General features: G+C 44.0%; 1 protein-coding gene across 1 annotated transcript in view; it reads left to right on the top strand.

Moving 5' to 3' along the window:
• SNX29 (sorting nexin 29) overlaps positions 1–20,274 on the top strand; it is a 353,151-nt gene that overhangs the window by 168,406 nt on the left and 164,471 nt on the right. Inside the window, exon 17 of the mRNA XM_014544165.1 lies at positions 20,155–20,237. Coding sequence (XP_014399651.1) covers positions 20,155–20,237 — 83 coding nt within the window. The remainder of the gene's footprint in view (positions 1–20,154; positions 20,238–20,274) is intronic.

The raw sequence follows: 20,274 nt of genomic DNA, 5'->3' as shown, positions 1-20,274 counted from the left end.
ATTAGCTTCATAATATTAGCTTCCTCATAGGGTTGTTGTAAGGATTAAATAAAATAATCCAGGTAAAGTGCAGACATTAAGGGCTCAAAGAATTGTCATCATCATTAGTGTGATACTGTAATGGAATGAATTTGATTTTTATAACCTTTTGAGATATGAAGGACAGATGGTCATGCAATTCTCATTTGTAAGGAGAATGGACACTGAGATTCAAAGATACAAAGTAACTATGTGAGGTATCACAGGGCACATGAGTCAACAAACTTGTTCTGTAAAGGACCCGATAGTAAATATATTTGGCTTTGTGGGCCATGTGTCTCTGTTAAAACCACTCAACTCTGCCATTGTGGTGTGAAAGCAGCCGTAGATGACACATCAACTAATGATTGTGGCTGTGTGTCAATATTACTTTATTTACAAGAACAGGTGGAGGCTGAATTTGGCTTGCAGGCTACAGTTGCCAGCCCTGACATAGCTGGTAAGTGGCCAGTGCTGAGTTATGTCTTGCACCTGGGTCTTTTGGCTTCAAATTCTAGCCCGTCTCACTGTGACACAGCTTTCTCTACATGCGTATCAGGAGATGCTTGTCTGCCAACCAGGAGCCACACACCTGCCTCTGGAGCCGATTAGAGAAGGGAAGGCCTCATCTCCCAACTTGCGAGATGCCTGCAGTGATGTTTCCTCTCTGTGTGTTATGCCGCCTCCCTCTGCTGCTGGTCAGCAGTCCAGCAGAAACGAGTCTGATCAGCTTGAAGTCTTTGTCTGGGATGGCCGGCTCCTGACAGGCCCATCTCAGGCTACAGAGGGGGGCCAGCGGCCTCCCTGGTGCCCATTGCTACTGCACAGCAGCCACCGACACCTCTGCCCAGGTAGTTGGGCATCTGCTCTGTGCTCCTGTGCAGCAAGGCATGGGAGGGATGGAGGAGTGAGACCCCCAGGAGATCAGGGGGCCGCCATCCTGCGGCCATGCTGACTGCTGAAAGTCAGGGAGGAAGGTGGCCCCATCTTGGCAAGATAAGTCATTTGAGATTTTCAGCCATGACCTCTGCTCAAAGGAAAGAGTGAGAGAATCCAGTTACTGCTGTCAGTGTGAGCTCTGGGCAGACGGGTGGGAGAGAGACTTAGCGTTGGATTCAGCCAGCTCCGCAGCAACGCTAGCTCAGGTTGACCCGAGCGGGCCGGGAGAGCACTTAACGACAGACAAACCACCGCTGTGGCATTCACCACCGTTGAAGGCAGCATTCGAAGCAGCACAGAATTCTCCAAGCTCATTTAAACCCGAAGGAATAGGCTTATTCTCCACAGGATAAGGCTGTTGGTGCTTTATAAATAATGAATAATGAAAAGATTAGGTGGTTACAAAATGATATGAAAATGGACTGTTTGAAAGTTGCTAAGTTCTCCCTCCTCTTAGCAATAAACAGCACATTTAAGGAGATTTTGTAGTTGGTGGTTTTGCTCTTTGGATTTTTAGGGGAGGAAAATGGTTCTATAAATTGAAGGTATTGTTAATACTTTAAAAAATCTTGATTCTTTTGTCACTAAGGTAGGAGAGTTAGTACATAGCTTAGTGTCCTCTTCTGAGAGGCCCAACAAAATTTAATTATATTTCATTTACTGCTTAGGTAACTTCTAGGAGAATAATCATTTGGGGATTATTTTATTTTTAGGGTTGATGTTCAAGGATTATCTAAATTGTTGCTAATCTATTAATGTGCTGCACTTTGCTCCTTGCCTTTGTTACAAATTTGCAGCAGGCATTGGCCCTGTCAGAAGTGGGTCACTGTTTGTGATGGACTCAATTACGAACTCCACAAATCTGCATGCTGAAACCCCAAGCCCCATGTGACTGCCTTTGGAGATAGGGTCTTTAAGGAGGTCATTAAGGTTAAATGAGGTCCTAAGGGTGGGGCCCTACTCCAATGTGCCGGATGTTCTTACAAGAAGAGGAGAGACACTAGGAACATGTGCACACAGAGGAGGACCATTTGAGGACACAGAGAGAAGGCAGCATTTATAAGCCAAGAGAGAGGCCTTAGGAGAATTCAAACCTCCTACACTGCAGTCTTGGGTTTCTAGTCTCCAGGACTATGAGAAATAAATTTCTGTTGTTGTCCGAGCCACTGTGAGCCAGTGGTATTCGGTTATGATAGCCCTAGGAGATGAATACACTGTAACTGATGTCTCTTCTCCCGGCTTTGACAGGTATAAGTTCAAATCCTGGGTCCAGTATTAGCTGTGAGTACTTGGGACAAGCTGATTAACCTTTCTGTGCCTCAGTTTCCTTTTCTGGAAAATGGGACTAGTGTATCCTCCAGAAATTGCGTATTATGTGTATATGTGATGTTTTGGTGTGAAAGGGGTTGACTCCCTGTCAGCCCTGCTATCTAATAATTCACATGCTAATGTTCGTGGTTCCTGCAGGATCCTGGTTTGTTATCAGCGACTCACATTTGTCGTTGTTGAAGGCACGTGTCTTACTAGGATTGGATTTGTGATCAAAGTGGTGTGGTGCCAGGGAAGATATGCTGGTTCTGGGGGCAGGCTACATGGGTTTTCATTTCAGCTTTGGCTCTCTGTTGGGTGTGGCCACTGGCTACCTGCCTTCCTCCTCACAGTCTCAGTTTGCTAAGCTGTAAAAAGGGGGTAGGAATGGAGTTGGGCTGGATCTTCTTGGAAATGATACAAACTCGATTTTATGACTCTGTTTTAGTAATCTAAATGTGACTAGACTTCTCATGACTCTCTGTGGGTTTTCTAACTTAGTTTGTGCAGGGTCTTGATGAAAGCCATATTGGTCTTCTTGAGAGGCAGACCTCGTTGGTTATATTCTCTCATATCCCAGTGCTTGCTTCAGTGCCTGGTATACAGTAGATGCTCAATTACTTAATTATTTTTATTCTTTAACAACTTTATTGAGATACGGTTGCCACATCATTGTAATTTCACCCACCTAAAGAATGCAGTTTAATGTTTTTTAAACTTACTGTGTATAACTATTTCTCTGCCTTCGTGGAGCTCACATTCTTGTCAGGAGAACACTGGGAGCCAAGATTTGGTAGTCTTGGCCTTCCCGCTCTGATGTAGCTCTAGCTATTGAACAGAGCTCCCCAGCGATGACCTACAGTCCCTTTATCTTATACCCATTGCCCTTGCCGTTCCCCACGTTGCTAACATAGGCTCTGTGTCATTGTAGATTTCATCTGATCAGCTTCCTTTTTAAAAAAAAAAAATATATATATTTATTTATTGATTTTAGAGAGGAGAGAGAAGGAGAGAGAGATAGAAACATCAGTGATGAGAGATCATTGATTGGTAGATTTCATCTGATCAGCTTCCTTTTTAAAAAAAAAAAATATATATATTTATTTATTGATTTTAGAGAGGAGAGAGAAGGAGAGAGAGATAGAAACATCAGTGATGAGAGAGAATCATTGATTGGCTGCCTCCTGCACTCCCCTCACTGAGGATGGAGCCCGCAACCTAGGCATGTGCCCTTGACCGGAATCGAACCCAGGACCTTTCAGTCTGCAGGCTGACGCTCTATCCACTGAGCAAAACTGGCTAGCGCCATCTGATCAGCTTTCTTTGGACATGGGGAGGGGACCACAGGCAGGAAATATCAGGCTGGAGGTTGGTTACACAGTTCTGCGAGCTCCAGAGGAGGAGACATGCGGGGCCTCCCAGGAGTGAACATCTCTGGTCATAGGGCACGGCCACAGTGGTGGGTGACTCCTCTGGTCTATTCTGACAGTATTCCCTCCCTTTTCCATGATCTGTGGGAAGTTGCTGTGTTGGAAGAGGACTGGTGTAAGCTGTTAATTGCTGTAGGAAGAGATGGGAGGCTTGAGTGGTACTCATTTGAGAATGAAGCTAGAGACAGTCATTGCCCTTGGTCCCAAGGAACGCAGCCCTCAACCAGGACACCAACCACATTGCAAAATTCCACAAACCATCCCGGCTTTCCTCTGCCTTTAAATTAACCCAGGACCACAAAGGGCTAAACCTCCTGAAGAGAGAGGCCCGTGGTCTAAAAACAATATGGAACCCTGCACAATCAGGAAGTTCGCTTAACAGGCATTTTTGTCTTTTTATTGTGGAGAGGATAACGGCAGGTACTCAGATTCACCAGGGACTAGTCAAAGCAGGACTATCCAGTGTACAGTTGATCCTTGAACAACATGGGGGTCAGGGGTGTCAACCTGCTGCACAGTTGAAAATCCTCCTATAGCTGCCGTTGGTGGATTTGACCCTTGAACAACACAGGTCTGAACTTCATGGGTCAGGTGAAAAAAACATCCACGGGTTCAAACCTGTGTTGTTCCTGGGCCAACTGTATTCCATGGGGTCCTCTCCTTTACTTTGTGATGGGGGCTACCTGTCTTTATCGACCCTGAAATAACATCCAAGTCATGGAAAAGAATTTGCAAAGTTCAGACTAATTGAATGGTGTTTAGTTTTCTTTCTAAAGTTGTATAATTGTATGTACATGTGTAACTTTGATGGAGCATATTTGGCTAAATGGACACACGGACTTCCTGAGTCCCTACTCTAACAGTATTGTTGGTATTCTGAGTCTGTTGTGCATATGCTGTGGTACAGAGCACCTGAGTTTTTATGGTATATGCAAATTTTATGATATATGCTAATCATCCTGTGTAACCTTAATGTCCTTCATGTGAGGAGAAAAGCACATACAAATGTAATATAAAAGAGGCTAAGTAAAGCACTCTGCCATAATGAATTTGAATTGGCAATAGCAGTGCCAAGTGATATTTTATCTTAAAAATATGTTTGTATAGCCTGGTCAGCATTACTCAGTGGTTGAGTGTTTACCTATGAACCAGGAGGTCATGGTTCGATTCCCGGTCGGGGGCACATGCCCAGGTTGGGGGCTTGATCCCCAGTGTGGGGCAAAACGCCAACATATGTTGGTTGTTGGTTTTTGTGGGGTTTTATTAGAAGGGCCGTGTGTATGTAGACTTCAATGAGCCAGAGACTGAACCAACAGGGGAGAATGTGATGGTTTTTATTTTTTAAAATATGCTTTATTTATTTTTTTTACAGAGAGGAAGGGAGAGGGATAGAGAGTTGGAAACATCGATGAGAGAGAAACATCCATCAGCTGCCTCCTCACGCCCCCCTACTGGGGATGTGCCCGCAACCAAGGTACATGCCCTTGACCGGAATTGAACCTGGGACCCTTGAGTCCGCAGGCTGACGCTCTATCCGCTGAGCCAAACCGGTTAGGGCAATAAAAATATATTTTAAAAATGTTTGTGTATATATCTATAGATGTTCCTATGTGTAGATAATCTGTAAAGTGTCAGATAACACCAATAATACTGCAACAATATAATTGCTGAGGACAGATACAAATTTTCACATATGCTTTCCCCATTCTCCTCTATGCTTGAAAAATATTCACTCTATATCTACATGACCTGGAAATATAGCCAAAACAGACTTTATTCTTTCCCCTTAGTCTTGTTTATTTTTAGTTCTGTAAGTTTGATGTAAGTTATATAAGTTTTCCCACCAAATCTGTTGCTGTCTTGTTTATCATTTTGACTATTTCAAGCTTATTATTCTCTGATAGATTCTTTAGGGAGGGCTTAATGGGAACATATTACCCAAGTTCTTACATGTTGTTACTAGTTTGTGCTTTTCTTGAAAATCAATTTGGCTGGCGGTTCTAAAATCCTTAGCTCACATTTTCTTGAGTATCTTAAATATGTTACTGCATTTTGGGGAAGCATTGCTGTCAAAGTTGGATCATCATTTTCTTTCCCTTAGAAGTCATTTGCCCAGAGGAGTTCTTCTCTTTCTCTGAAGTTCAGGAATTCTGCTAGATTGTGTCTTGGTGTTAGTCCTTCAGCATTATTATTCTCAGGTACATGGTTTTATTTCAACACCATTTTTTCGAATCATTGTTTATATCTGTTCCTTTCCTCTGGTTTTTCTCTCCAGTAGCTTCTGTTTTCTGATGTTGGATCTTATTTGCCTGCTTTTAATATTTGTCATTTCTCTCAAGTCTTTTTTACCCCCTTTTTCATTTCCTTTTAGTTTTTTTTTTTTTTAAGCTTGTTCTTTTCACCTTCTAGGTGTTCTATCTCGGTTGGTCTTTATTTCTGAAATGTTTTCTTTAACTTTCCCGAGTTTTATCACCTCTTTATTGAGTTTTTCTAATTCTGGTTCTGGTTGTTTCATGTTTTGTATCATTTCCGTATTGTCTTTTAGCTTGGTTTGAAATAGAAGGTTACAGTTACATGGGTATTTCTGGAATGCCCTCATTATCCGTAGATATATTCTACTTGTTATTCTCTTTCTTCTTATAACTTTGTCTGGGGTTTTATCTGGATACATCCTTGTTTCAATGTAGTCAGGAAACTAAACTTTTAAAGGGAGGTGAGGTTGAGGGCAGCTTTTCCTAACTTTACAGAGCTTCCCTTCTGTTGTTTTCATGTAGTGATCAGGTTTATGGCAACCGGTTTTCTGAAACTTCCTGCCTCTGTTTTCCTCCCCTACCTTTATCAAGAACCTTTCTTTCCTTTGCCTCTTGTGTCTCTGTACTTCTCAATTATGATTCCACTCCATAGGTTTTTTTTTTTCTCGCTGAAACAACTTTCAAATAGGTTGGAAAGTAGTCCTGGGTGTCTTAGCGGGCCAGGTTTGAGAATAAACGGAGGCCAGCTGTGTTAGTCCCTTCAACGTTACATATAGGACCCTTGCACTCATCCGTAGTTTGACTGTAGTTCTTCACTTGGCCCAGCGTGTTTTCCTTTCCAGGGAATACCTGTTGGTGATTTGGGCTTCTTTTCTCAGGATATCTCATCAGATGCCCTGTGGCTTCTGCATTCTCCTGCACAGATGGCGATGCCATACAGACCATGTGGCTATTGGTTTGTTCTTACTGGTTATATTTTGGGGTTTGTGGGGATAACTTGTCACCTACTTTTTGTTATATTATCTCTAGGCTTTTGGTTAAATAGGAATTTAAAATAATACTAATAAACTTCCCCATAATATCATCCCACCAGACAAAGCACAAAAGAAAGCTACGTTGAGGGTGAAATTGAAGGTGAACAGTCAGCTGGTAATAGGCAGATTGGTTACTGTCGATCAGAGCTCATTTTGCTTCATGAAAGTGATTACGCTGCTGGCTCCTAACAGCCTTCGTTCATTAGGAGCAGAGCTTCCCAGCCAGACTGCTGGGGAGGCGCGTGGGCCCGGGAGAGTAATTGCCTCAGCCCTCGGGGCTGCCAGAGGGCCGAGGTGGCGGGAGCCTCCAGCCAGTTGCCTCCAATCTGAGTGGCTTCATCTGCTCACCCTCAGTGGGGCATAGAAATGTCATTTTGAGCTTTGCTTATGGATTTATTTATTCATCAAACATTTTATATTTTTAAAGAAATTTCCTAACTTTTTAGTTTGAAAAATTTCAAACCTACGGAAAAGGTGCAAGACTAGTACAATGAACTTGGGTACACGTACCCGTCACTGAGATTCACCAGTTCATGTTTTGCACATCTGTCTTTATTTCTAGTCTCTTATTATTAATAAACACACACACACAGCTAGGTATTTTGTTCTGTACTAACTGAAAGTTGTTTCAGGGTTTGTGATTCTTCACCCCTAAATCTTCCTATATTTATTTCCCAAGAATAAGGACAGTCTCCCACATTACCACAATATTATTATCAAGCCGAGAAAATCAACAATAATTCCCTAATATCTAACACACAGTCCATTTTCACAATCCTCTAATTCAGCGGTTCTCAACCTGTGGGTCGCGACCCCTTTGGCGGTCGAACGACCCTTTCACAGGAGTCGCCTAAGACCATCCTGCATATCAGATATTTACATTACAATTCATAACAGTAGCAACATTATAGTTACGAAGTAGCAACGAAAATAATTTTATGGTTGGGTCACAACATGAGGAACTGTATTTAAAGGGCCAGAAGGTTGAGAACCACTGCTCTAATATAAGGTCTCTCTCTTAGCCATTCCCCCCTACATTAAGGATCCAGACAAGGTCTATGAACTACCTTTGATAGGGCATCGGACCATCCTTGAGACTGAATGCTGTGCCAGGCCCTGCGCAGGATTTGGGGAAACGCAGACAGGGCAGGGCCAGGTTTCTGTTCTGGAGGAACTCATGGTCCCGCAGCCGTGTTACAAATACAAGCAATCCAGACTCGGTCAGGCCTCCTAGATCTTCCTGCTTTATTCCTAGGAGTTTTATTCACCTTTGTAACAGCTGGCATCCAGCTCCCTCCCTCCATCTTCACACTCACCAAGCCCAGCCTGGTCAGCTTCCTGGAATCCATAGGAACCCTTTGAAGTTTGGGCACTGACCTGATTTGCATGAAGGCAAATGTGCTTTTTTGAGGAGGCCAGTGACAGTTTTGCCGTGGTTGCTGAAGCATAAGCCACCTAGATTTTATGTCATGTCTTTGCATTGACCCTGAAGTTCCCATCCCACAGCTGTCTCTGGAACTTGTCAGAGTGTCAGGGTTCATGTGCAGTAGTGGGTCTGAAACTGGAATGCCTGTAGGGGCCAGGTGGGCAGTGGAAGTGCATAAAGGAGGCCACCTGTGAGAAAAGGAGGTGGGGTCTTTGGGGAACTGGACACCACTTGTCCTTCAGTGGCAACTAGTCAGTGCCAGCCACTGGGACCTCAAGGGCACGTGGCTGTGTGGTTAGGTACTTGGAGTTTTGAGAAGTTGGAAAACTAGGTCATTAAGAGGAATGTCTTGATTTTAATTATTGTCACCTAATTAAAAGCCACCTCACACCCACACTCAAACACTTTGAGGGTCAACAGAGCACGTCTGCAAGCCAGACAGGCCTTGGGGCTTGGATGAGCGGCATTACCCGCTCCTGCAGTGGCCCCTGTCTCGCTCTCACTCTGCTTCTTGGCCTCCCTTGTTGTATTTTGTTGTTACCTTTTTATTTTTGCTTCATTCACAGCCCACATTTCCTCCCGTGGTCTCAAGAGGCTGGGATTTGATGAGACTATTGTAACTTGTTCAAGAGCCAAATTGAGTTTTCAACTTGGTATTCAGATGTGGGATGTCTCTCTCCAAACGCTGTGTCAGTAACAACAACTCCTCCACAGCAGATCAAATTCCAGGCAGCAGGCCGCCTCTTTGGAAGAAAGGGGCCATTCTCGGCCCAGCCCACTTCCCTCCTGGGCAGGTGGCAGATGATAATAGTGACTACACCCCTCGCTCACAGACCCCGCATGGAGTGTGTTCGGGCTCTGTCTCAGCGGTCCTGCCGGCATTCTCACAACGGAGGTGGGCAGGTTTCGTGAGCTACATCCCTCTGACCATGATATTTACCAGAGTAATAGTAGTGGCTGGGCCTTGGTATTCCTGGGTACTATTTCATATGCTGTGTTTATATTTACCGAGCTCAGTTTTTTGGCTTTTCAGTGCCAATTACGAGCTACTCGGCAACCCTTTCAACTCCTCTCTGTGGGTTGTTATAAACCCATATTTTTGTTGGTTGGGAACCTTTCTTTCTAAAGGTTTTATTTTTAAAACTTTTTATTTTGGAATAATCTTAACTTTGCTGAAGAATTATAATAGTAGTAAAAGAACTCCCATGTACCCTTTAGTCAAATTCATGAATTGTTAGTATTTTGCCACATTTAAGATGGATTTATCTACCTATATTTTTACCCATGTAAACCTTTATCCTGATCCATTTAAGAGTTGTAAACATCATGACTTTTACCCCTAAGAACTTGTATTTCCTAAGAACAAGGGCACTTTCTTACATAGCTACAGTGTGGTAGTAAAATTCAGGAAATTTAACAGTGATGCAGGATTATTATGTAGAGTAGAGCCCATATTCATATTTCACCAATTGGGCCAATTAAGCTTTTATGGCCATTTTCTTTGCCTGATCCAGGATCTGGGCCAGAACCAGGCACTGCATTGAATCATCCGGCTTTTTAATTTTCTTTAATCTGGACCACTTCACAGCTCCTTTGGTTTTCATGACCTTGCCTTTTTTGCATTCCTCTTCTGGCCAGGTGTGTTGTAGAACAGCCCTACATTTGGGTTTGCCAGCCGTTTCCTCCTGATTACGGTAGATTCAGGTTATGTTTTTCTGACAGGATCTTGAGGGTTTTACCTCCATTTCCTCTTGGCCTAATAAAGGGACACTAACTAGCAAGTAGACTTCTGGTCTTACAGATGGCAAAGCTTGATACCAAGAGGTGAAGGTCAAGAGCAGAGGTGGCACTCATGGCCCCAGGCAGAATTTGTCTCACAGATGTGTTTTGTGAATCTGTGTTTTTAAGACCTCAACACTGTGTTCACAGAGAAACCCAGATTTCCAGCTGGTCTTGAAGAGCGTGAGTCAGGGATGTCCCCGTCAGATGGGCACGCACTCTCTGCTTCACCGTAACTTCCACCCTCACATGATGCCCAGTGTGCATTTCCCGGCCCGCTTCAGTCCTTTGTTGCCTGGCTGGCTCCTGCACGCCCGTGGCTCTGAAACCTCTGGGTAGGCTTGCAGCTCTGGAGTCTGTATTCTGCTCCTGTACAGCCTATGGTTCTTCTTGGGGCCCATCAGGAAACAGTTTGCACTTCACATCTGTTCCTCTTGCCTGTTCCTCCCTCCTTGGGGGGGTGGCCTCTGGGTAGTCGTTCTTATCTCCCCTGCAGTGATACTACTGCATGCCCTCTTCCTAAGGGTAGGTTGTCACTTGCGGACCTTAAGGCGCCCCACACTGGCTCCCACGGAAGCCCAATGTGGTGGGAGGCTCCTTCAACTCCCAGTTACTGTGGGAAATGCTACGTCCCTAGAGGGAGCTGAGGGAAATCAGACGAGTAATTCCTGAGGAGGTGAGGTTGAATCTGGGGATGCATGGAGGTGGCTAGGGGACAGGCTGGAGGAAGAGGACTCAGTATTGATGCCGACCTGGAAATACTTCCATGGATCACTCCAGGCCTTCCTTAGTCCTTCCCTTCCCTGGAGAAAACAGACCTCTTTGGGTTGGACTACAGTGGGATCCTGATTTATAATTTATGACTAATGATAGTGGTAGTAGTAATTATAAAAAATAGTAGCTAACATTTAGTACTTACTATATGCCAGACACTTTACATGTATTTGTATTTATGTGCACACACAATACACACATATTTTAATTCTCCCTGTAGTTTCTGAAGTAGGTATTTTTATCATTCAATTTTACAGGTGATAAAACCAGGGCCCAGATAGGTTAAGTGACTTGCCGAAGATCACACAGAGGCATAGCCAGCCTGTCTGACCTCAAAGCAAACACTCTTTTTAAAAATACATATTTTTATTGATTTTAGAGAGGAAGGGAGAGGGAGAGAGAGATAAAACATCAGTGATGAGAGAGAAACATCAATGATGAGAGAGAATCATTGATCGGCTGCCTCCTATATTCCCCTGCTGGGGATCGAGTGCACAACCCAGGCATGTACCCTTGACCAGAATCACCCAGGACCCTTCACTCCACAGGCCAATGCTCTGTCTACTGAGCCAAACCTGCTAGGGCTCAGAGCAAACACTCTTAATGGCACAAAGGACTGAGTGAGCTGCCTTCTTGATACACAGATGCCCCAAGAAGTAACTTGAAAGAGCTTGGAGTGAGTGAAATGACAGTCAAGTATGATGCCGCCTGTTATTACTTGGAGCCTGCGATTATCCTGTTGTGCTCGGCATATTTTGGGTGTGTGTCATCTGCAATTAATTACCCTCCTGCGTTACTGGAGTTGTTTGGGCTGTTTCCCTGGCTCTGGATATGAAATGTGGGGGCCAGCATGCCATTCTGAGTGGAATTTACCAGGTGGCTAATGAGATGGGGATTATTAAAGAAATAGTGAAATGATGGGAACGGGGAGTGAGCACTAAAAATCAAACAAGCTTTTCATGGTCTCCCTCCATCTTCTCCGCTCCAGCTGCTGATGAGACACCACACAGCTCAAGTCACCTCACGTCCAACTTGCACCGAAAATGATTGAGTCCAAAGTGACTTGTTGCATTTAATTGTCACGTTTCTTCAGTCTGGAACTATTTCTTGCTTTCCTTGACTTTTGTGACCTTGACCTTTTTGAAGATTATAGGCCAATTTATTTTGCAGGATGGCCCCCAATTTGGTTGGTTTACTACTTCCTTGTGGTTTGATTCTGCGTATGCATCTTTGGTAGGAATATCACAGGGATGATGCATACTCTTAGGGTGTCCTGGCGGCTGGTGCACGGTGGCTTCAGTTGTTTCATTACTGATCATGTTAACTGGTTAAGGGGGTGTCTGCCACCCTTCTCCACTGTGAACTTAATCTCTTCTCTTTTACAATTAAGTATTGTGTGGGGAGGCAGTTGAAGCCCTTGTAAGTATCTCATTCTGCATTAGACTTTCCATTGATTATTTATGGATTTGTTGATTTCTGTTATATTCAGTAGCTCATAACCCATTGTTGTCACTATTTTGATGTTCAAATTGTCCCAGTTTTGTCCAGGGGAGCTTTGTTGCTGGCATCTCTGTCCTTTTGAAATGCCCTATGAGTTTGCACTGAACCTTGGACTCCAGTCTAACAACACAGGGTTGACCTCTGGCTTTCTCACGTTAATCCTATCACTCTCCCTATATGTAACTGGTCTCAGTGGCTTTGGACTGAACTATTCACGAAACGGAAGAGCAGGGCTCGGGGGAGACAGGCTCTTTGAAAGAGCCCCCAGCGGATTCCATTGTAGGAGAGCCTCCATCCTCTGACCGCATCAGAAGAACCCTGGCCTTGTGCTGAGGGTGTGGACTTTGGGGTTACCCAGACACTAGTCCCAGGCCCACTCCAGCCAGCCAGCCTTACTGAGCCCCCATTCCTCATTGGGTCAAGTGTGGATTATGGTAATATTTTATGGTTATGGGCAAAAATGAGATAAGTGGGGCTTGAGACTCAGCATTTCTACCAAGGGCCCTAGGGATGCCTATTGTGCCAGATATTGGACCACACTTTGAGTAGCAAGGTTCTGGGCACAGGAATGAGCCTGGGCAAAGCCCCAAGACCAGCCTGTGCCTAGCTTGTTCCTTGAACTGAGGGACATCGCTGATGCTGGAGCAAGGTGGGGATGCTGGAGCGGGAGGGAGCAGGGCGGGAAATCCCAAGGAGCCCGAGGCTTGGAAATTAGTGTGAAGTTTAAGCCTGAAGGGCACCCAGTTGCAAGGGAATGACATACTATGTGGAAAAAACAGAAAGTGGGGGAGGCATGGAAACAGGCAAGTGTGCAGACCAGAAGGAAGCTACAGTGACTGAGCACCCACCCAGGCAAGAAATGACGATGGCCAGACTGGGAAGGCTGGGGTGGTGCAGGGGAGACGAGAGAAGTATTTCACGCGTTCATCTGAGGATTCCAGAAAGCCTTGCCAACTCCCACCCTCAGCCCCAAACACACCTGCTGGTCACCCTGCCGTTTTCTTTAAAAGCATCAGGAAAGGAAGCAAATCATGGAGGAAGTGGCAAGTACCTCTCAAACAGCTTCCAGTGACTGCAGTAATTAATGTTTGTAAGTCAAAGCAATTATGCCTGCCCCAGTGTCAGAACAAACAACCCACAACCCAGACAGCACCACTCAGAGGATAATTACTCAAAACCAGCGACCCTGTGAAGTGCATTTGGTAATTCACAGCCATCAAAACATTACAGTTAATCCACTGGTTTGGACATTATATTTAACCAAGAAGTAACTTAAATTACAACTGGTTTTGGTGATTCCAGGCACATTATTTTCTAATTTTCATTAAGATTTAAACATTTCATATAAGATGTTATGGTTGTGAAAGTTGTTAAGGATAAGTCCTGAACTTAAAATCCTGTTACAGTGTAATAAAATTTGATATTATACACATATTCACACATATATAAGTGACATTACTGAAGGGTCATGTATAAATATGGAGGAATGTGTGAATATATAATTGAGTTGAATCTCATTAACCAAAATAAGGTTAAAAGTGAGTTATAAACTTATTAAGTAGTGTTATTTACAGAAAACTGTCCTCTTTTTTGGCTCCTTAAACAGAACAGTAAAGTATAGAATCCTACTTTATCTGTTTTTTCTAGCTAGAATTCCCTCTCATTATTATCCAGAGGGGGGAAAGTTCTACAGGGCACAACAGTTATATACAAAAATTGTAAGTCTGGTACTTTGTATTTCTTTTATACATTTGACAAAAATTTATTGTCTATTGTGCCTTAGCTCCCTTTTCAGTCCCATGATATACTATCCTCAGGGTCCCAAATTATAAATACCATCTCATTTCCTAATCAAAATTTTCCTTTCCCTCAATTTTTATCTGCCATTTCTCTATATCAACCCATAATGACAAACAAAATAGTACTATTTTCTTATTAATGCAAATTAACCTGAAATCAAGAGAGCAAAAAAATATATTCATCTGTAAAATAGGGATAACAACTGAACCTACTTCACAGGGCAGTTGTAAGGATTAACTAAGTTAATATAAGTGTTTAGAAACAACACCCAGAATCTAACTATATATCCAACTATTAACATGACCACTCAGAAATTACATTATTTTCAAATGATGTTAAGTATAACATGTTTTAGAGGGATGCAATCTAAGGACTAAAAGAGCAAAAATTCTAAACTTCAAAAACAAAGCAAAAACATCACAATAAGATGCAACTACAGGAATTTGCTTTCCCTGCCCAGACGCTGGTGCGAGGGAGGCAGTAGCCATAACCACCCCTGACCTCGGCCAGAGAACGGCTGAGTGGCCAGGCTATCTGTAAAAGTGACTGTCCCTCTCAGCCGCCAACAAAGGCAGGAAGGGAGGCATAATCTCCTGGCTTCATGGTATGGACAGCAACTCCCAAGTATTCAAGGTCATGATCACTACAAAATACAACAGTCAAAGCTGAAAAGTCATTTTTCCCAGACTGTGTGTTCCCCTCCCACTCTCCTCAGGCTGCCAGCTCCAGCCCCATCACTGTTTCTGAGGTGTTTCACCTCTCGGCCCCGTGCCAGGATGAACGCTGCACTGTCTCCCACAGAATGTGTCTGCACTCACACCCTCATTCATCTTCACCAGGACATGACACTCGCAGTAGCTGACATTGTTCAGTGCTGACTGGAGAGAAGGGTGAAGCAGGGTCAGCCAGGTTTGTAGGTACCTACAGACACAGGTGCCTGCAGGGAGACTCAGCAATTCTCTCGGCAAATGACAAGGGTGACAAGTGGCTTTTTGGGAGCAGTTTCAGGTTTACAGAAACATGAACAAAGCACAGAGAGTTCCCTTATACCCCTTCATTGCCTTCTTCCCCAGTTTTTCTTATTAACATCTTGCATTGGTAGGGCACATTTGTTACAATTGATGAACCAATTCTGATACATTATTATTAAAGTCCATAGTGTACATCAGGATTCACTCTTGGTGGTGTTCATTCTGTGGGTCTGGACAGATGTATAATGACTTGTGCACATCAGGATTCACTCTTGGTGGTGTTCATTCTGTGGGACAGATGTATAATGACTTGTGGCCACCATTATTGTCTCATATAGATTAATTTCACTGCCCTAAACATCCCCCATGTTCCACCTGTTCATCCTTCCCCCCAACCCCTGGCAACCACTGACCTTTTCACTGTCCCCATGGTTTTGCCTTTTTCAGAATGTCATGTAGTTGGATTCAAAGTCTGTAGTCTTTTCAAATTGACTTCTTTCATTTAGCAATATGCATTTTAGTCTCCTCCCTGTCTTTTCATGGCTATGTAGCTCATTACTTTTCACCATTGAATAATATTCCATTGTCTGGATGCACCACAGTTTGTTTATCCATTCACCTATTGAAGGTCATCTTGGTTGCTTCCAAGTTTTGGCAATTATGAATAAAATTGCTAAATATTGTGTGCAAGGTTTTGTGTGGACTTAAGTTTTCAACTCCCTTGAGTAAATACCAAGCAGCAAGGTTGCTGGATCACATATTAAGAGTATATTTAGTTTTGTAAGAACCCCCCAGGCTGTCTTCCAAAGTGGTTGCACCATGTTGCATTCCCACCAGCAGTGAATGAGAGTTCCTGTGGCTCCACATCCTCGTCCGCATTTCATGTTGTCGGTGTTCTAACAGGTGTGGCTTTAGCTTTTGTAGTTCTCGTTTGAGGCAGATGTGTGATTTGCAGCTGTGATTTGTGCTCGAGGAGAGCACAACCATTGATAGATGGGCCACTGACTGGTCACGGAGGGTGGGAAGTAAACCAGTTGTCCCTGTGGCACCAGTGATGACTCACCGGATGGTGGTGGAGAAATGGGTTAAACCCTCAGGACTCCCAGGAAGCCCATTTTGGAAGGTCAGCACTGATGGTTCCTTTACAATAACAGCACCCCTACCCCCAACTTTTCTGGATGGTTTTTCAGATGGGCTCTTAAGGAAATCACTCCATTAGTTGCAAAAAGAGCCAGGTGTTGTACGTGATCTTCAGCTAAGCCCGGCACACCCTAGGGCCAGAGAGGAGGAAAGTCCCATGAAACGGGAAGGAAAGTTGCCCTAAGATGTAGCTGACAGGGCGCCAACCACCTGTGCCTCCTTGTTCAGAGGTCTTGTCCTCACAGGCTCACTCAGTCCCATGCCACCAGTGTAGAGGTGCCTCACCAGAGAAGGAGAAGGCGAAGGGACGGCTGCCCCCCAGCAGCTTCATCACCCGCCAGATGTATATAGCCTTCTGGGCTCTGTCGCTCTCACTCTATCATACATGTGCACATGCATGCAAACATCCCTCCCTCCACACATGTGCAGGATGGTGTATAGTGAAGACAGTAGGCGCCCAGGCTCTGAAGACAGGCTGCCTGGGCTGAGGTGGGTGCTGATGTACCAGAGCCCTGGGCAGGTTTGGTCTTGCTGCTCACCTTGCCTCTCACTGTTTAGGCTGGCAGACTCCTGGTCCGCGACTTGTGTGGGGTCGAAGGCCTCTGCTGAGATGGGCCTCAGTCATTATTGCAATTCTGAGGCCTTTTGTAGTTAGGATGTGCTTAATTAATTGATCCATTCTGTTGTCTCATGAAGTGTCAAATGAAAAGGCATTTTTATTTGATAATCATAACAGAGACCTGTGTAATGATAAGAATGGTGAATTCTATGTGGTTCTTCTCTTTCCAAATTCAGACTGGTTGCAGATTAGTTGTCTAGAGCCTAGGAATATTTTCTTGGGTCACTTAACATGCTAAAAATACCTTTTGATGGGGCTCTGTAGTTTGCCAAAACCGCCCACCCCCTCTTCCCTCTTGTACTTGTATCTGGTTTGCTTTACTCGAGGCTGGACCTGCAGTGGTCCATTTTAGAGGTGCGCTGGGGCAGAAGACTGTTATGCGCTTGATAGGACCATGCGTGCACGTTGTCAGAATCTGGTTTTGCCATTGCCCCATAGTTACATAGGATGTAACCATTGGGGAGACTGGGCCAAGGGTATATACGGCCAACCTCTTGGTATTGTCTTTGCAATTTCATGTGAATCTAAAATTACTTAGAAAAAATGGGCCTCGTCCTGTCGCGAGATGGGGGATCAGGAGCCAGTTGCATTTTGGAGCGGCCAGTGTGTCCTCCAGGTGTTGGAGTTTTATTCAGAAGCAGTTCCAGGGACCTGGAAGTGTTCATTTCCCACGAAGGCACACAAGTTCATTCGTACAAACTTGGCTGGGATGAGTTTATGGCTCCCAAAGGTGTCCGACCCAGTGGTTTGATATATTATCCTTCATGGCTCCTCCTCATTTTGATGGAAGTCAGATTTATATTAAAGATCTTGGCTTTTATCTGTTAGGTCTGATATTTAGATAGTCTTAAGACCTGATTAAAAGATTGATCCAGATCAGAAGACAAGCAGCCCCTTTTCATTTCAGTGCTGACTGCAGAGTTGAAGATGAATAAGGGAGCCGAGGGTTGGCCTGTGTGGTGGGAGCAAGTGAGACAGAGCAGCCAGATGTCGACGTGACGCGCCTGTCAGCCGGCCGGAGTGAGCCTGCCCAGCCTGCCTCTTGGGGGACGCTCTGCCACAAACCATGTTGAATTATACCACATAGAAATGCATATAAATGTTCTTTCCTTAGTTTTCAGGTCATATGTGACTTGAATTCACAGGTGGAGATTAGGGCTAGCCTGGGATGAGTGACAAGACTCTGGTTAGGGAGCCCAAGAAAACAAGTGTAAATCCGCGTACGTCGGGAATATTTTTTTCTCCCACAGGCCTTTTCAGGGCTTGTTAGTTGTTTAGCTTCAGATGTTTGCTATTCATATCACAGACAGAGAAAGTGCAGGTACCTGTAGACACACCCATGGTAGGCTGTCAAGGGGGAGGAAGCTAATTAAGGGGCTCCTCTGTACTCTCCCTCTGAAGCTTCTGAGATGAGTGTGGAGTTCTCAGGGGACACCTAAGTATATGGTAGTATATCCGCAGTTGGTGTGGATGTTCTTTCTGCCAAAATAGTGCAGAAAAGCAAAATACAAACACAATGCTGTCTTTGCGGGCAGAGATGTAGTCAAGTGCACTGAAAGCAGACGGCAGAGCCAGCGATGGGCAGTCTCAGGCTTTCTCCTGAGTAAATTGTGGCATATCCATATCAAGGAATGGCACTTGCATCCATAAATAGACCGAGTTAGAGGCTTCTAGTGGTGAGTTCTTAAATGAGACAAACCCAGTTGTTGAAAAATTTATAATCCGGTTTTATAAAGTAAACTCTACCTGAGTATATCAGGTTTGTAGTTAGTGACTGTGAGCATGGAGGGTGGCATTAATATGTATACCAGGTTTTTAACATTGATTAATTACCATGGGAAAATGGTGATGGAACAGTAAACAAGGGAATAACACTTCGAACAGAAAAAGATTAAAGGAGTGTGAAAGATGTTTTATCCACATAAAATTATATTTAGGAGTGTGTGTGTGTATGCATGCATGTCTAGTGAGGGGTATGATAGAAAAGTCATAAAAATGTTGGGTTTATTTTCAAGGTGTTGGATTTTCAGCTGATTTTCACATTCCTTCTTAAATGTGTTCTAATTGAGTATTTTCAAATGAGCATTTTTACTTTTAAATTTATTTTTATAAGCATAAAAGAAACCCAATCTTACAGCTGTTTTGCTGTGAGGAATGCTCTAGCTCATTGAAAGGCATTCAGGCGTAAGGGTTTTGAGGGGAGGAGCAGAACCAAAAATGTGGAGGAAGCACCTCTGGCTGGGGTAGCTGGTGAGCAGCCAAGTCTAAATCCTACAGGAGACAGAGAAAAGCTCTGCTGAGCCGTGGGGGCCGACAGACCTGTGTTTCGATCTCTTTAGTGTGTCTTACTTGTGACCATGGTTGGAGACCTAATCCATATCCCAATTCCTCTCCTATAACATGGGAAGAATATAATAGTGTCATCGTGCCTGACACATCATAGGCACTTAATAAACCTTTTCCCACTGAATGAAGAATGAAAAAATGAATGAGTGCGTGCTTGATTCATCAAGGTCACATGTGTTAGTCTGAGCTATGTCATAAATACTCAATAAATGATAGTTTTCTGCCCCTGATCCCCATGTTCTTTTTCTTAGCCAGTGTACCTGGAGAGGGAATTGAGCAGAGTGTGGCGTCTTGTAGCCTGAGTTCCATGCTTCACAGCACGGTCTTACATGGGGAGTGGGGGTAGACTTGGTGAACTGCTTCTCTTCTTTATGCCTCATCTCTAAAATTGATGTTCTGATAATACCTTGGAAGAATTAAATGAGATACCTAAAGACTTCACATGATGCCTGGAAAATAATGAATATCCAGTACATTTTGTAGTTAATAAAGATATTAAGAGTATCCCCCAGGTTGAATATACAGTACTTGGTTTGTTATTCTGTAAATGGAGAGTATATTACAGAGTGCCTGGCACAGAATAGTAACCTAACAGATTGATAGATTCAAGTAACCTGAGCATAGCACATCAGCATCCTGATTTTATGGGCATTGAAACCAGTTAGCTCATTTCCATCATGAAAGAACAGTTCTTGAAGGCATTCTGCAAATGTGCTTTGCTAACTCATCTTTTCACACAGACCCCCTCCCCCAACCCCTGCCTTCAGTCTAATTGCCAAATTTTTAAAATATTGTTTTAAACATTCTTCTACCTGCAGGGAAAATGAGGTGCTCAAAGTCCAGCTGAAGAAGTATGTAGGAGCTGTCCAGATGCTGAAAAGAGAAGGTCAAACAGCTGAAGGTGAGGGGGAGACCAGCCAGGGTGGGTGGGGGCCCAG

This window comes from Myotis brandtii, unplaced genomic scaffold (assembly GCF_000412655.1).
Source record: "Myotis brandtii unplaced genomic scaffold, ASM41265v1 scaffold355, whole genome shotgun sequence".
Classification (NCBI taxonomy): Eukaryota; Metazoa; Chordata; class Mammalia; order Chiroptera; family Vespertilionidae; genus Myotis; species Myotis brandtii.
This window is presented reverse-complemented; position numbering and strand designations above follow the sequence as displayed.